General features: G+C 55.6%; 1 protein-coding gene across 4 annotated transcripts in view; it reads left to right on the top strand.

Moving 5' to 3' along the window:
• DAPK1 (death associated protein kinase 1) overlaps positions 1–15,285 on the top strand; it is a 176,981-nt gene that overhangs the window by 92,349 nt on the left and 69,347 nt on the right. For all 4 annotated transcript variants that reach the window (XM_051859379.2, XM_051859385.2, XM_051859395.2 and 1 more), the window contains exon 3: positions 14,138–14,359. In XM_051859379.2, coding sequence (XP_051715339.1) covers positions 14,138–14,359 — 222 coding nt within the window. The remainder of the gene's footprint in view (positions 1–14,137; positions 14,360–15,285) is intronic.

The following is a 15,285-nucleotide window of genomic DNA, read 5'->3' as shown; positions in this document are numbered from 1 at the left end:
GAATCACACCGGAGCCTTGGTTGCTTCCTGCCCCCCCCCCCACTCCCTCATAGAAGCCCCTTCAGTGTTCTGTTCCTCATCCCTTTCTTTTTATTTCCACAAAGGCTGGAGAAGCTGATGACAATGTGGATTTAAGTTTTAGCCTGGGCCTATCGTGAGGATGACAGAGATTCAGAAAAGTCATCCAGAGGAAATTGTTCTGGGATTTCAACCACGCTTGATGCTATGTATCCTACCCAGCAGACTGCTCTACTGGAGCTGTGCATATTTCCGCAGCCCATAAAACCGAGCAGTTTAAGGCTGGCAGGCAGCTGCGCAACGATGCACGGTCCCACCTGCACATTGATGCTGACATACACCATCTGGTAATTCCTGGCAGACAGTCTGATTCCTGTACAATCCTTCAGAGATGGACAGTCCCTGTGCCTGGAAGCACCACCCCTTACTGCACTGGTCCCTCCCCTCATGCCTTCTGCCCAATCAGCATCTTTCTCAGTAATCCCGGCTCTGGCACAGAAGCCCCATACCCCCAGTTGCCTTCAGCCGCAGAGTTGATCGAGAGCTCCCCAGAATTCTGCAGCCTGGGGTGGGAAGTCAGAACACGTGACCCGTGATGGCACGTGGGTGACTTCCCGTGTGCCTGCCTTAGGGTGGCTCCTGTGTGCTCATTTGCATGTCTTCCACTTCTCTGTTAAATTGTCTCCTAGTCCGGGGCCTTCCCCGCCCTTTCCTTTGGGTTCTTTAACCAGTGCAGCCTGCCGGCCCCAGTGTCCTACCTGACCCCAGGTAGGCATGGCCTCTCTATCCAAGCTACAAGGCTGTGCACACGCTGGGCTCTGCAGGCTTCAGGGCTGTTCCTGTCCAGGGGATACAGAGCACCAGCCAGACAAGGAGGTTCCCATGGCACAAAGCTCCTGGAGACCCTGGCCCCCGCAAATTGCCACGCTCTCAGGAAGCAGCTCCCCACCCCAAGGTCTTGGCATTGGCCATCCCTGCTGCTGCACACCTCTTCGGGATTATTTTAATTGGCTTCCTTGTCTGACCTAAGACAACTCTAACAACGCCACACTCTTCAAAGGCCTCACTTCCTGGGAGAAGGAACGGCACCCGGGTCCTGGCCCCCTCGCCTTCCCCACCCCAGTCGCTGAGTGTCCAGGCTTTCCCCGGCTCTCACGAGAAGCCTCGCGCCTGCTGGGATCGGGTGGCGCGGTGAGGTCCACCCTCCTGGCAGGCTCCTGTGCAGGGAAGTCGCAGGCTTTTCCCAGAGCTCTGGTGTCTACCTCACGTCTCATCTTTCGGTTTTATCTGAGTGACTGTCACTTCAGGTAACTCCAGCAGCGCGTTTCCCCGCCAGCAGCCTCTCCTCCCCTGGCCTGAGGTGACCCCTTCCTTGGTCTCCTCCCCCTAGTCTCCCTCTGTGAAGTGGGTCCCCACCTGATTCAGAGCCAAGGGGACAGATCCATAGACAGCGTGCCAAAGGGCTTGGCCGAGAGCGCTGTGAGAAGGGTTCCTGCCGGCTTGGCTGCTGTCCTGACACCCCCTCGCTGCCTCCTTGCAAGCCGGGCCCTAGGGAGAAAACCCCTGAAGAAGTGCCTCTGTTCTCCTTTGGATCCAGGCTCCCAGGAAGCCTGACCGCATGCAACGTCTCTGAAATGCACCAAAAGTTGCAATGTGGCAGGTGCACGTCAGTGTCTGCCAAGTTACCCAAGTCCAACAGAAACCTGACTTCTCAGGATAAGTGGAGCTAGTGCTTCCTAATATTCCGATGACAGAGTGGACTGGGGTCCCTAACCTGTCAGAAACCGTGCAAGCAAACACTGTCCACGTAAACTGAGAAGGGAGCGCTGAAAACATTCCGACTTCTTTGATCAGTCCTTCTTGTGCTCTAGAACTGGGCAGAGTCTGTATTGGACAGGATGATCCTGCAGATCTTGTAAGGTGCACCGTAGTTTCCTTTAAAGTTTATTTACTGTTAGTTAATCGGAAGGGAGGGAGAGAGAGGTCTTCCATCTGCTGTTTCACTCTTCATATACCTGCAATAGCCAGGACTGGGCCAGACTGAAGCCGGGGGCCTAAGTACTTGAGCCATCACTTCCTGCCTCCCAGGGTGTGCACCCTCAGGAAGCGGGATCAGAAGCAGGGGTGGGATTCAGTCCCAGGGACTCTTTTACGGGATGTAAAAGCTGCGGTTTGGCCCGGGAGCTGCATTTTAATCTGGGGGCCTCGGTATTGTATTTGTGTTACTATGGCTCACACTATCTCTGACGTGAGGGTGGACAAACAAGGGCCTCACCTCCCCGAGTCTTCCCTGGGACTGGACTCTGCTTGTCATTTTCCTTCCTCTTCCCCTTCAGCCGGTCGGACCCCGTCTGGAATCTCAGCACTTGGACCAAGTCTGACTTTCTCTTCTTGCAGCCACAGCCCCAGAATAAGAAGCTTCAGGCTGACTCCTCGTGTGTCTTGTCTTCTCTCCCCATGACGTTATACGAGCCTCCTCCGCCCTTCTCCACTTCTTCCCCTGAGAGCAGCTTGCTGAGCTGACATCAGATCCTACCTTAGAGCCCAGTTCACTTCAGCTGAGGAGTTGAAAGGGGATTGCATGGGAAAGTCGGGCTGATCAAATAACGACATTGGCTGCAGGGCGTGTCGTGGTGAAGTGAGTGTGGTCAAGCAAGGACCTGAGCTCTCTCAGTCTCCCCCTCGGGACCACTAGGAGCCCATGTGGCTGGAATGCCATCCTGGGGCCGGAAGTCTCCATCTCCCTCCGTGGAGATGAAGCAGCTGAGCCCAGCATGATGGTGTGACAGACACCCGTTCGTTCTTTCTTTCTTTCTTTCTTTCTTTCTTTCTTTCTTTCTTTCTTTCTTTCTTTCTTTCTTTCTTTCTTTCTTTCTTTCTTTCTTTCTTTCTTTCTTTCTTTCTTTCCCTCCCTCCCTCCCTCCCTCCCTCCCTCCCTCCATCTTTCTTTTTTTCTTTCTTTCTTTCTCTCTCTCTCTCTCTCTCTCTCTTTCTCTCTCTCCCTCTTTCTCTCTTTCTCTCTCTCTCTTTCTCTCTTTCTCTCTCTCTTTCTTTCTTCAGGCAGAGTGGACAGTGAGAGAGAGACAGAGAAAAAGGTCTTCCTTTGCTGTTGGTTCACCCTCCAATGACCGGCTGATCCGATGGCAGGAGCCAGGTACTTATCCTGGTCTCCCATGGGGTGCAGGGCCCAAGCACTTGGGCCATCCTCCACTGCACTCCCGGGCCACAGCAGAGAGCTGGCCTGGAAGAGGGGCAACCGGGACAGAATCCGGCACCCCAACCGGGACTAGAACCCGGTCTGCCAGCGCCGCAAGGCGGAGGATTAGCCCATGGAACTGCGGCGCCGGCCTCTTTCTTTCTTTTTCAAAGATTTATTTATTTATTTGGAAGGCAGAGTTACAGAGAGAGAGATCTTTCATTCACTGGCTCACTCCCCAAATGGCCACAATGACCAGAGCTGAGCCAATCCGAAGCCAAGAGGCAGGCGCTTCCCCTGTACCTCCCATGCAGGTGCAGGGGCCCAAGACTTGGGCCATCTTCCACTGCTGTCCCAGGCCATAGCAGAGAGCTGGATCGGAAGTGGAGCAGCCGGGACTCGAACTGGCGTCCATAGGGGTTGCCAGCACTGCAGGTGGCGGCTTTACCTGCTCTGCCACAGTGCCGACCCCAAGGAGACAGCATTTCTCATTCAGCACACGTTATTCTTCATCAACTGGACTTGGAGATCAACAGAGATTCCAATGTGGGACTTATGCATTAGAAGAAAGTACCTGGCAGACTTATTTGTCTGATCCACTGGCGACCCTATGTTGATTGTATCAATACTTTCCCTTCACTCACTCACTTCTTTCCTTCCTTCCTCCCTCTCTGCCTCCCTCCATCCCTCCATCCCTCCATCCCTCCCTTCCTTCCTCCCCCTTTTGGCTTTAAAGACAAAAACAAACCAACAGCAGCTGTGCTGCACTAGGCACTGAAGCTCCTCCCAGCTCTCAGCTGGAGCACGGACCCACTCGCTCTACGCACTGTCATCGTTGAGACACTTCGTGCTTGCGTTGAGAGATCTCCTTCATCCCCGTGGGGCTCATGCTCCCTGTGTGAACCAGGGAGGGATTTGCATGGCAGCGGGTTCCAGAAGCCAAAGCAGCTGTGCCTGGAGCAAGGTGTTCGGTGCATGCAGTGTGTGCACCCCTGTGCAGCTTCCTGCTCGTGTGCACCCTGGGAGGCTGCAGGTGATGGCTCAGATACTTGGGTCCCTGTCACCCATGTGGGAGACCTGGGTGGAGTTCCTGGCTCCTGGCTTGGGCCTGGCCCAGCTCTGGCTGTTGTGGGCATTTGGGGAGTGAACCAGCAAATGGGAGCTGTCTGTCTATTTTTCTCTCTGTGTCTTTCTGCCTTTCAAAAAACAACAGAGAGATGGTGATGCAACGCTAAGCTCCTGCAAGGCCAGCGCTGAGCCGGGCCACACAGGACACTGCTCTGTGGGGTTCTCGGGACCCAGGCTCCTTCCCGGCCTCACCACCCTCTTCCCCAGGGGCTAGCTCTCTCAGCTACAGCTGGCAATGAGAGGGCCCACGAGTTCATCCGCAGGTCAGCCCACCAAGTCACTGCACGCTGCCTCCGGGCGTCTGTCCTCAAAGCCTGCACCACTCGCTCTCAGCTGCCACCAAGAGTGTCCCACACAGTCAGCTGCCAAAAAGGGGAAGCCGAACTCCCTGCTAATCTCACGTAGTACAGTGCTGGGGTGAGGGCCGAGACCACCATGGATGTGCCTGTGGCCTCCAAGCCGCCCTTGGTCCCACAGCCACAGGGAGGCAGGCGGAGCTCCCGACCTGACTCAGTTTGTCCCCACCTGCGAATGGAACAGAGTCCCCAAGGCTTCTGATTCCATTGCAGCGCCTCCCAGCTCCAGCACCGCTCAGCTGCCCCAGGCCCCCAGGCAGACTGCAGTCGGTCTCACGCCTTAGGGAGTGACCTCGGGTTGCCTTCTCCTGCCCAGTCTTCTGTGGGCTCTGTTGCTGTGGAGGCTGCTGTCCCCAAGGGAGGATGTGTCCCCTGAGGATGTACTGTGTCTTTCCTTGAGGCATCCAGCTCCCCTGGGCCTTTGTACCTGCCCTTGACTTTCTGCATCTCACTCCTGACTCTGCGTTGCTCCGGTTCCCCGGGTGACGGGCTGCTCTGTACCCATTGCTCTGTTGCTGCCCTGGCTGCTCTCAGCTGCTGGTGCGTGGTGGGAGGAACCCTCTTTCTCCAAATCCTGGGCCATTTTACTGAGCCCTTGTAGCATTTCAAAACAGTTTTTGGAGAGTTGTTGGTTCTTCTTTTTAATGATACTTTTAAAAAATCACTAGTTTTGCTTTTTTAAAAAAATTTATTTATTTATTTGAGAGGTAGAGTTACAGACAATGAGAGGGAGAAACAGAGAGAAAGGTCTTCCATCTGCTGGTTCACTCCCCAAATGGCCGCAACAGCCGGAGCTGTGCCGATCCTAAGCCAGGAGCCAGGAGCTAGGAGCCAGCAGTCAGGAGCTTCTTCCGGGTCTCCCACATGGGTGCAGGGGCCCAAGGACTTGGGCCATCTTCTACTGCTTTCCCAGGCCACAGCAGAGAGCTGGATCAGAAGTGGAGCAGCTGGGACTTGAACCAGTGCCCGTATGGGACGCCAGCACTGCAGGCAGAGGATTAACCTACTGTGCCACAGCGCCAGCCCCCAGTTATGCTTTTCTGATCAAAAACTAGTTTGTTAACGGCACTCTTGAAGGTTCTTAAAAGACAGAGAGCAGTTCTAAGTGTGGGCTGCTCTGAGAACGGGTTCCAAGGGAGTTGGGTCCCACTTGGAGCTGAAGGGCCAGGTTGTCACTTGCCTGCTCACATCCGAGCAGCTCGTGGGGTCAAGGGTGGGGGGAGAGGTCGCCCTGGGAGGAGAGGAGAGAAGGTCGGCTTCCTTTTCATATGCACGGTACAAACGGCTGGGGTCACTGGACCAGCCCAGGCGAAGATTTGGCAGCTGGTTCTTGTGTGGTGTTTGGCTTTGACACGTTTCCCAGGGTGGGGACCTGCTTCTCTCCGGAGCCCGGGAAGGGTGGGGCTGGAGTCCAACGGTCAGCTCTGGCCAGGTAGAATCCTGCAGCAGTGTCGCGGTCAGAGGTGGGTTTTGTTGCTGGTGGTGTTTGCTCCTGGTGTGGCAGTTGCTGTGGTTTGTCCCACAGGTCCATGTGCTGGAAGCTTGGTCCCTAGTGTGACGGTGTTGACAGCGAGTGGATCCTTAAGAGATCATAATTAGATTCGGTCATCAGGCGCCACTGTTGTGAAGGGGGTCCAGGCAGATCTGGCCAGAGTGGTTGTTAGAAAGCAGTGAGCCCGCCTAGCCCTGGTTTCTTGCTCCTTCTCTGCCACGTTGCCATGCAGCCAGGGCCTTGCCAGGGCCACCAGCTGGGACCACTTGATCTTTCAGCCAAGGTAACCATAAAGTCCTTAGCCTCGGGGATCTCATGTAGCAGCAGAAAATGGACTGACAGGGTCTTGTCGTATGTGACTCAGCTCTTGGCATGAAAGGTGGGGAATGGCCACCATATTAAAGAATTAGGAATGGGGAAAAGCGAGACCACCCTTGTTGGTGGGATGGGAGGCTGCTTGCGTGAGCCCAGGACAGGGCCTGCTGGTGTGGATGCTCGCTCCTGTGGTCTCCTGTGAGGCCAGCCTGTGACTGGGCTGCCTGCCGGCCTCTCCGCTCTGTGTGGCCTGCTGCCTCCTGGGCCATCTGTTACCCCCACCACCCAGAATTCTTTAGTGGCTGTCCGCCCCGTCCATGGCTCCATAACTAAGCAGCCCACAGCTTGGTAGCAGAGGGTAGCAATTTGTGGTGGAGGATTTCTCCACCTGCATGCCTCTGTGGGCTACCTGGGTTCAGGCAGGTGGGAGTGCCAAATGGCCACAACAGCCAGAGCTGGGCCAGGCCCAAGCCAGGAGCCAGGAACTCCACCCAGGTCTCCCACATGGGTGACAGGGACCCAAGTATCTGAGCCATCACCTGCTGCCTCCCAGGGTGCACACGAGCAGGAAGCTGCACAGGGGTGCACACACTGCATGCACCGAACACCTTGCTCCAGGCACAGCTGCTTTGGCTTCTGGAACCCGCTGCCATGCAAATCCCTCCCTGGTTCACACAGGGAGCATGAGCCCCACGGGGATGACGGAGACTTCTCGAGGTGTTGGCTGCAGCCTGAAGGTCTGATAGTGAGGCCTACATCGCTCCACTCCCACGGCCAGCTTTGCAGGGCTGCTGTCCACTGTCGGCAGGAACGCCTGCCCGTGCTCTCTCCACATAGCCTTGGGCTTTCCCCGGTGTGGAAGTTGGATTCCAAGAACGGGCTTCCGAAAAACCCAGGCAGAAAGCCCAGAGTCACTTCTGCTTCCCTCCTGCTGGCCACACAAGTCCCTGGGGACTGCTCAGATTCACAACAGGGCAAGGATTGTACTCCACCTCCACCTGGGAATTGGAAGGTTACACTGCAGAAGGTCACGTGCATGGGAGATACGGCCGGACTGTTTTTTTTTTTTTTTTAATTTAAAAATTTATTTATTTATTTGAAAGAGTTACACAGAGAGAGGAGAGGCAGAGAGAGAGAGGTCTTCCATCCACTGGTTCCCTCCCCAATTGGCTGAAATGGCCGGAGCTGTACCGATCCGAATCCAGGAGCCAGGAGCTTCTGCCAGGTCTCCCACATGTGTGCAGGGGCCCAAGGAAGTTGGTCATCTTCCATTGCTTTCCCAAAGCAGGGAGCTGGATTGGAAGTGGAGCAGCCGGATCTTGAACCAGCACCCATATGGGATGCCAGCACTTCAGGCCAGGGCGTTAACCCGCTGCACCACAGCGCCAGCTCCGGTGCTGTTTTTGATCAATGCAGTCTCCTGCCTATGCCTGACCACCAGTGACAGCTTTGGCACCTAATCAAAGCCACCAGGCCCCTTGGGGACCAAAGGGGACAAAATCAAATATGTCTCCGTCCAGAGTGGAAACAGCTGTGTTGGGTCCTAACGGGAAGAGAAACGCAGAGGCTTAACGCTTAGACGGCAAACGTGCGGGTAGGTAGGAGCCGAGGAGAAGCAGTGTTGATTCCAGCAGCTGAGGTGCCGGCCTCTTAGCTTTGCCGAGAAGGAGGCAGTGCACAGATATTGGCCCGTTCTTCTCCTGGAAGTGCTTGGAGAACTTCGTGGGTGCTCACACGAGCGACCTTATCTTGAGTTGTCGCCCTTGCGCAGATGGGGAAACTGAGGCTCAGAGCCCTCCCTCTCTCCCCGCCTTGCCACTTTCCCCAGTTATCGCAGCTGGCGTGTCTCCATGTAGGCAGGGCCCTGTGTCCATGGCTGCTCTCCTCTGCCTTCTGTGACCACTTCGCTTTTGTTTTTTGCTGGAACTCACCACACAGGCTCTTTCACACCTCCCTCCGTGCTGTCCTCCGCTCAGAGACCCCTGCCCTCCCCAGCTCCTGCCTGGCACTCAGAACACACACAGCTGTAGCTGCAGATGGTCTCCTGGCCTGGCCCTGGCCCGAGAGTGGCCATGCCCTCTCCCCTGCCCTCACTGGAGGCTTGCATGCCTGTCTTACCCACTCATGTGTACACCCTCGGGGTCTCCCCCCACCCCCGTGTGAGTGTGAGTTATCATCCGATATTAACCCATCCTTGAAAATCCCAGTCACCTGGGACTGCAGTGTTGCCATGGAATTCAGGGCCCTGCTCTCTCCCACCCTCCATTAAGCTCTTCCATAAAGACTAACCTCACCTGTAAACCAGCATTAAAGTTGTGCCCAACATTTTGAAATGATCTAAACTGGAAAAGAAAAGCGATTTGGTGTTCAGCGGAAAGCTTATCGCAAAGATGTAGGAGGTAGGGGGAGGGATGGATCGTATTGGCTGTCATGTTTAAAGTAGATCTGTTCCCAGCATTAATGCAGGCACTTTGTGATCATATCCTGCCCATAAGGAACTGGACACGTATTTAAAATCATAGCTGGGAAAGTGGTGTGCTGTTGGGAGTCCTGTGGTTTGTGAGCTGCACCCATTTCCCCCGGGAGGAAGCTTGTAGGTCGTGGACCCTGGATAGGCCCAGCAGCGACAGTGTTAGAAGCCAAGTTTGAGACCGACCCAGGAGGCGGGAATTAATGGCGGTGTCCTGTGTCCATCAAGAATGCAGCGCCTTCTCTGATGTCCCATCGAGAGCAGAGGCTGCTACAAATAAACACGCAGATAAGACTTGATGGGGCTCAACAGGTTTACTTGCAAGACAACACGGATGCTTTCATGAATGGGTGCATGCCATCTTGTGCCCTCGTTCGACCTCAGCAGGGGACATGTGCATGGGCGAACGGAGTTTTTGCTGACCTGTGTGTGTCCGTGAGAGACTGTAAGAAGGCCTCGAGTGTTGACGCGGGGCTCACAAATAAATGTTAGTGAGTAGAGAAAGTCACAAGTGCAGCATCTGTGAATAATGAGATCGACTGTACTGTCTCATCACAGTGACGTATCCCCACAGTCAGGGCATTTCCATCTCGCTCCCATCCGTCCATCGTGATTCAGCCCTAGCTGTGTGGATGGGAATTAATTAATCACGGGGCCGCCTGGATGGGTGTTAATTGCTGAGGAGCCTCGGCCTGCTGGGAGGAGGACAGGCAGGCAGCCCCCAGGGTGGGTTGCCGTGGTGGCAGCCTTGGCACTGACTGTGTTCACATCTATCCCTGGTGTGAGCACAGCCCCACGCCGGCCACATCCTGTTACTGAGGGAGCGCGTGGTTCTGCAGCCCTTGTTGTTGTTGGGCTCATAGGGGTTGGTGAGGAGGAGCTGGCTGTCTTCCAGGGTGGTCCCAATCCAGGATGGAAAGGGAGCCCCAGGGGGCACCAGGGGCCAGATGCAGCCCTGGACCAACAGTCAGACTCACAAGGCAACTGACTGCAAATTCGGGAAGAATTTCTTCTCCTGGGAGCTCTACTCCCCGTCTGCCGGCTGCCTGGAGGGATTCCGTCCTGGAGGTTCCTGAATGGGGAGCCAGGTACACGCAAGGGCCTGTGGGCTTGCTGGGGCTGGCTGTCCATCCTGCCTGCTTGAGCTCTGAGACACCCAGGTGAAGGCACTCTGGGTAGGGACAGGGAGAAGAGGGTGATGTATCTGAGGGTTGAGGCCAAGTGAACAGGTTTCCCAGTGGTTTTGTATGTTGTTAACACAGTGCAGTCCTATTATGGATTTTTGAGAAAAAAAAAAATAAAAGTCATGCTCTTAAGCCTTTTTTCTCCCTGGCATCTTTCTTTGTTGTTAAATGAGTTTTTGTATTTGAGCCTTCTTTTGGTTGATCGTTGCCTTTTAAAAAAAAATTTCTGTCTTTAGATTTATTAATTTATTTGAAAGGCAGAGTTACAGAGAGAGTGGATAGAGAGAGCTTCTCTCCATTGGTTCACTCCCCAGATGGCCCCAACAGCCATGGCTGGGCCAAGATGAAGCCAGGAGCCTGGAACTTCATCAGGATGTCCCACCTGGGTGGCAGGGGCCTAAGCCCTTGGGCCATCTTCTGCTGCTTTCCCAGGTGCATTAGCAGGGAGCTGGATGGGAAGTAAAGCTCCCAGGACTCAGAGCCAGTGCTCATGTGGGATGCCTGTGTCACAGGTGGCAGTTGACTCACTGCACATCCCCAACCCCCAGAGGTGACATTGCTGCCTTACTTTGAAGTAGAAGCCACTGTACATTCTTGAAAGTAAGTCCAGTTTGTGCAGATACCAGCTGATGGTCCAGTTCCTAAACACTGCATGCAGATGAGCTCATTTAGCCCCTCCCCTTCCATCCCACCTGCCACTGGAGGTGGCTGGGAGCTCTCGTGGGCGGTCTGTGCTCACAGCTGCTCTGCGCTTCCGTTGAGTGACAGCGCAGTACCCTCTGCTTCTTGGGATTATAGACTGAGAACTGGGAAGCAGCAGCTTGGCAGGGTGCATGGCCGCCGTGGGCCAGCTGTGTGTGCCCGGAGCCTTAGGAGGTGGAGTGAGCCCGGCAGCCCCATCCTCAAGGGATCCATAGTCATAGGGGGGTGGGAATGACAGGAGGCAGACAAAGGATAGCAGGTGCCTCACCAGGGGTGGGAGGCGCTCTGGATTCGAGAGGCTGGAGGGAAACTCGGGGAGAGGTGTCTTAAGGTGGGGGGATTGAGATAGGTGTGGTTCTCCAAGGCATGCGAGCCCCTCCCTTGACCTCAGCAGAGTTAGCCAGCACCCTGGCCCTCCCCGCCTGCCTGCAGGGGTCCTGTCCCCTCCTCTCCAGCCAGCTTCCCCCCTGCAGGGGCCTTGACATGTGAGTGACAGGTCCCTTGGAAGTTCGTTCATTCCAGGTGTCTTACTGCGAAGCCTGACAGCATGGTTCACACTAGGGCGCATGCGCATGCTGCTGGGCTGGTGCACCCGGGGTTGCCCAGCCCCTGCCCTCGCCCCGCCTTTGCGGCTAAACCTGCCTTGGAGTGGCCACCTCCGCCATCACGAAAAAGGGGAACTGTTCCCCCACGGTGCATGAAAGAGCCTTTGAGTCTAGTTTTGCCTGTTGGTGCTCTGTGGCTCTCCTGCAGGAGGTTGGTTTGTTTGCTCTGGCGCACACCCTTTGTCCTGGAGAGCCTTACAGTTCAAACCACAGGCTGGCCGGCGCCACGGCTCCATGGGCTAATCCTCCGCCTGTGGTGCCGGCACCGCAGGTTCTAGTCCCAGTCGGGGCACCGGATTCTGTCCCGGTTACTCCTCTTCCAGTCCAGCTCTCTGCTGTGGCCCGGGAGTGCAGTGGAGGATGGCCCAAGTGCTTGGGCCCTGCACCCGCATGGGAGCCCAGGAGAAGCTCTTGGCTCCTGGCTTCGGATCAGCGTGATGCGCCGGCCGCAGCGGCCATTGTGGGGTGAACCAATGGAGAAAGGAAGACCTTTCTCTCTCTCTCTCTCTCTCTCTCACTGTCCACTCTGCCTGTCAAAAATAAATAAATAAATAAATAAAACCCACAGGCTGCCTCGCCACTTAGGTCCCTGCAGCGAGTTGCTGTTGACGGTGTGAGGATCCAGTTACTGGAAGGACAGCTGTCCCCGGGGCTGGGTCCCCTTGACTGTGCCCCTTGGGGCTGCGGTGGCATCTTTGAGGAGGGGGCAGTAAGTGGGCATGCCCCTTGCCTGCCTCTCTATGGCAGTAGCTGAATGGGTTCTGCTTTTCCTCTGACTCCATGTGCTCCACCCTTGCACCCTGCACCACACTGCCCAGGCAGCAGGTTCATAGCTGTCATCTTAGTGCGGCATCCCAGCGTGCACTGCTGCAGGGGCGGGTGCGGGGGGTGGGGGGAGAGGCGTTAATGACATGCTGTGCACTGTTTTAAGAATAACCCCGCACAGTGGTTTGTTCTGCAGCGGCTTCCCACTGCAAATGTACATGAATAATGGCTTAAAGTATCCATTTTTCAACATCCAAATATTATCCTAACTCTGATGTTGCCTTCACGAGGAGAGTAAAGCCAGCTAAAAGTGATGGTGATAAATCTTTGCCTAGCAGCTCTCCAGCAGGTGCCAAGAGATGGGCGCTGGGGAAGAAGCGAGGACATGGGGAGCCGTGCCTGGGGCTTTCCATTGAGTTTCGCTGGCTTTCTGGGGAGGGGGCTGCTTGGCTCTCACGCTCCCACTTCCTTACTGTCCACACCGTACTAAGGTGTCAAGCTCTGTTTTTTATGCCCTTTTAGTGTGCAAAGCAGACTCAGGCTATATGCTGGAGCATCTAGGATGCTGTCGGTGACTGTCCCCGTGTTCTCTGAAAAGCCATGCTTAGGTTATGTGACTATCATTGGAGCCAGGAGGATACGGGACATTGATTTGCCTTAGCCCAGGTCACACAACCCAAGTCTGTCACTGGGGGCGGAGCCAGTTGTCATGGGAACAAAGACCCCTGGATAAGGATAATGTAGAGCAGTGGGGCGACCCTGCTGGAGGAGCAGCCAACAACGATCCATCGCCAACTTTTTTACTCTGGAAGTTTCCATTGATGACTATGGGTACTAGAAGTATGTCATAGAAGACAGAGCTCTGGGCGTTTTTCTGCCAATTCACTGCACTCAATCCCTTTTTTCCTGGCTCTGAGAGGTGCAGAGAGGGAGGCTGCTGAAAATGAGGTCAGACCAGAGAGCTCCAAGCTTCTGTGCCAGGCTCTGAAATGGGAGGCGGGGAGGGGAAGACAGCAATGTGAGCATTCCTGCCCATTCCATGAAATAGACTTGAAGGATTTATATTGCTTGCAGTGTTAGCCATAAAGAAACAGGCTTACTAAAACTAAAATACAGCACAGGCATTTGCCCGAGTGGTTAAGACACCAGGAAGACACGCAGATAATCCTCAGAGCGCCGGAGGCCAGGTCCACCTCTAGCTCCTGATCCCAGCTTTCTGCTGGTGTGCATCCTGGGAGGCAGCAGATGGTGGCTCGGGTCAATGAATGGGTCCCTGGCACCCACATGGGAGACATGCATTGAGTTCCAAGCTCCTGGCTGTGGCCTGCTCAGCCCTGGTTGTTACAGGCACTTGGGGAGTGAACCAGTGGATCTTTCTCTTATCCATAGTAGGTCTCTCTGTGTCTCTTCCTGCTTTCCAGATAAGTGAATACACTTTTTTTAAGATTTATGTATTATTTGAGAGGCAGAGTTATAGACAGAGAGAGGGCGATACAAAGAGAGAGAGAGAGATGTCTTCCACTCACTGGTTCACTCCCTAAATGGCAATAACAGCTGGAGCTGGGCCGATCTGAACCTGGGAGCCAGGAGCTTCTTCCAGGTCTCTCACACAGGTGCAGGGGCCCAAGGACTTGGGCCATCTTCCACTGCTGTCCCAGGCCATAGCAGAGAGCTGGATGGGAAGTGGAGCAGCTGGAACTCAAACTGGCACCCGTATGGGATGCCAGCACTGCAGCACTGGTCCCATATATAAAATTTTTTAAAAACCTGAAAATTAATCCAGAATATTTCTCTGGCATTTGTTACTTTTCCACCATCTGCGCTTTGGTGCGCACAGTCCTGTCGTAACCCCCGGCGCCATGGTCATTGGTGCCCATTGAAGAAACGTCCTGTCTTCTCATTTCAGCGGACAGTTTGCCGTGGTGAAGAAATGCCGCGAGAAGAGCACCGGCCTGCAGTTTGCCGCCAAGTTCATCAAGAAGCGGAGGACCAAGTCCAGCCGGCGCGGCGTGAGCCGCGAGGACATCGAGAGGGAGGTCAGCATCCTGACGGAGATCCAGCACCCCAATGTCATCACCCTGCACGAGGTGTACGAGAACAAGACGGACGTCATTCTCATCCTGGAGCTGTGAGTGCCGGCGGCGCTGGGCTGGGCTGGGCTGGGCTGGGCTAGGCTGGGCTGGGCAGGGAGGAGGAGTGGGAGGAGCGGCCGAGCTCAGCCCCCAGCGTCCGGGCGCTGCCCCACTGGAGACCTGGCTGCAGCTCTCTGCTTGCATCCTGGAGGGCAGCATCCGCGTCTGTGCGGTTCCTCCCAGTGGGTCCCCGAATCTCACAGCGCACCGCCTGCTGGGGTTCCGTCTTCATTGGTCCATCTCTCTTGCGAGTTTCCCGTGACACAGGTCCTTCATGCCCGAGCACTCTTGTCCTCCTGTGCTCTCCTTGTCCCCTCTCCTCTTCCATCTCAGACACTGTGTGTGTGTCACTGGGGGAGCTGCCAACAGTCATTACACACCGGGGTGACACGGAACCAGCATCCTGCAGCTGTGAGTCTAGGGCTGGTTTGCAAAGTGGTCGCTGGTTATTCTGGAAACTGGTGGTAGTTAGTTCTGTGGCCCTTCTCCCATCCCTCCCTGGCCTCGGGTTCCTGCCTGTGCCGCCCTGGGGCTCCCAGTGGTGGCTCAGTTGAACAGCAAGTGCTAGCGAGAGGGAGAGGAGGGAGAGCCGCCCGGGTGCAGCAGCGGGGCTCACCTTGGGCTCTCTGATGGGTGTGAGCACCCTGAGAAGGCCAGGGGTGAACGGAACGGAGGAGGATGTTCCGTGCCACCGTTCTGGATGGCTCTCGGTGATGACAGAACCCATCCGTTCCCTGGAGCCTCTTCCTGCCCTCTGGCGGCCCTGATCCGTGCAGATCTCTCCACGGGACGGGGAGAAGGAGGTGAGAGGAAGTTCCCAGAGCAGCCGGCCATGCCCCTGGGTGCTGCCCGGCAGTGACCGGGCCTTGGCCGGCCGGGCAGAGGCACCTGCGGTGCCCATGGCTTCTCCTCTTGTCCCTGG

Source organism: Oryctolagus cuniculus, chromosome 1 (assembly GCF_964237555.1).
Source record: "Oryctolagus cuniculus chromosome 1, mOryCun1.1, whole genome shotgun sequence".
NCBI classification, from domain to species: domain Eukaryota; kingdom Metazoa; phylum Chordata; class Mammalia; order Lagomorpha; family Leporidae; genus Oryctolagus; species Oryctolagus cuniculus.
Note: the sequence above shows the minus strand (reverse complement) of the source record. Positions and strands in the feature narration are given on the sequence as shown.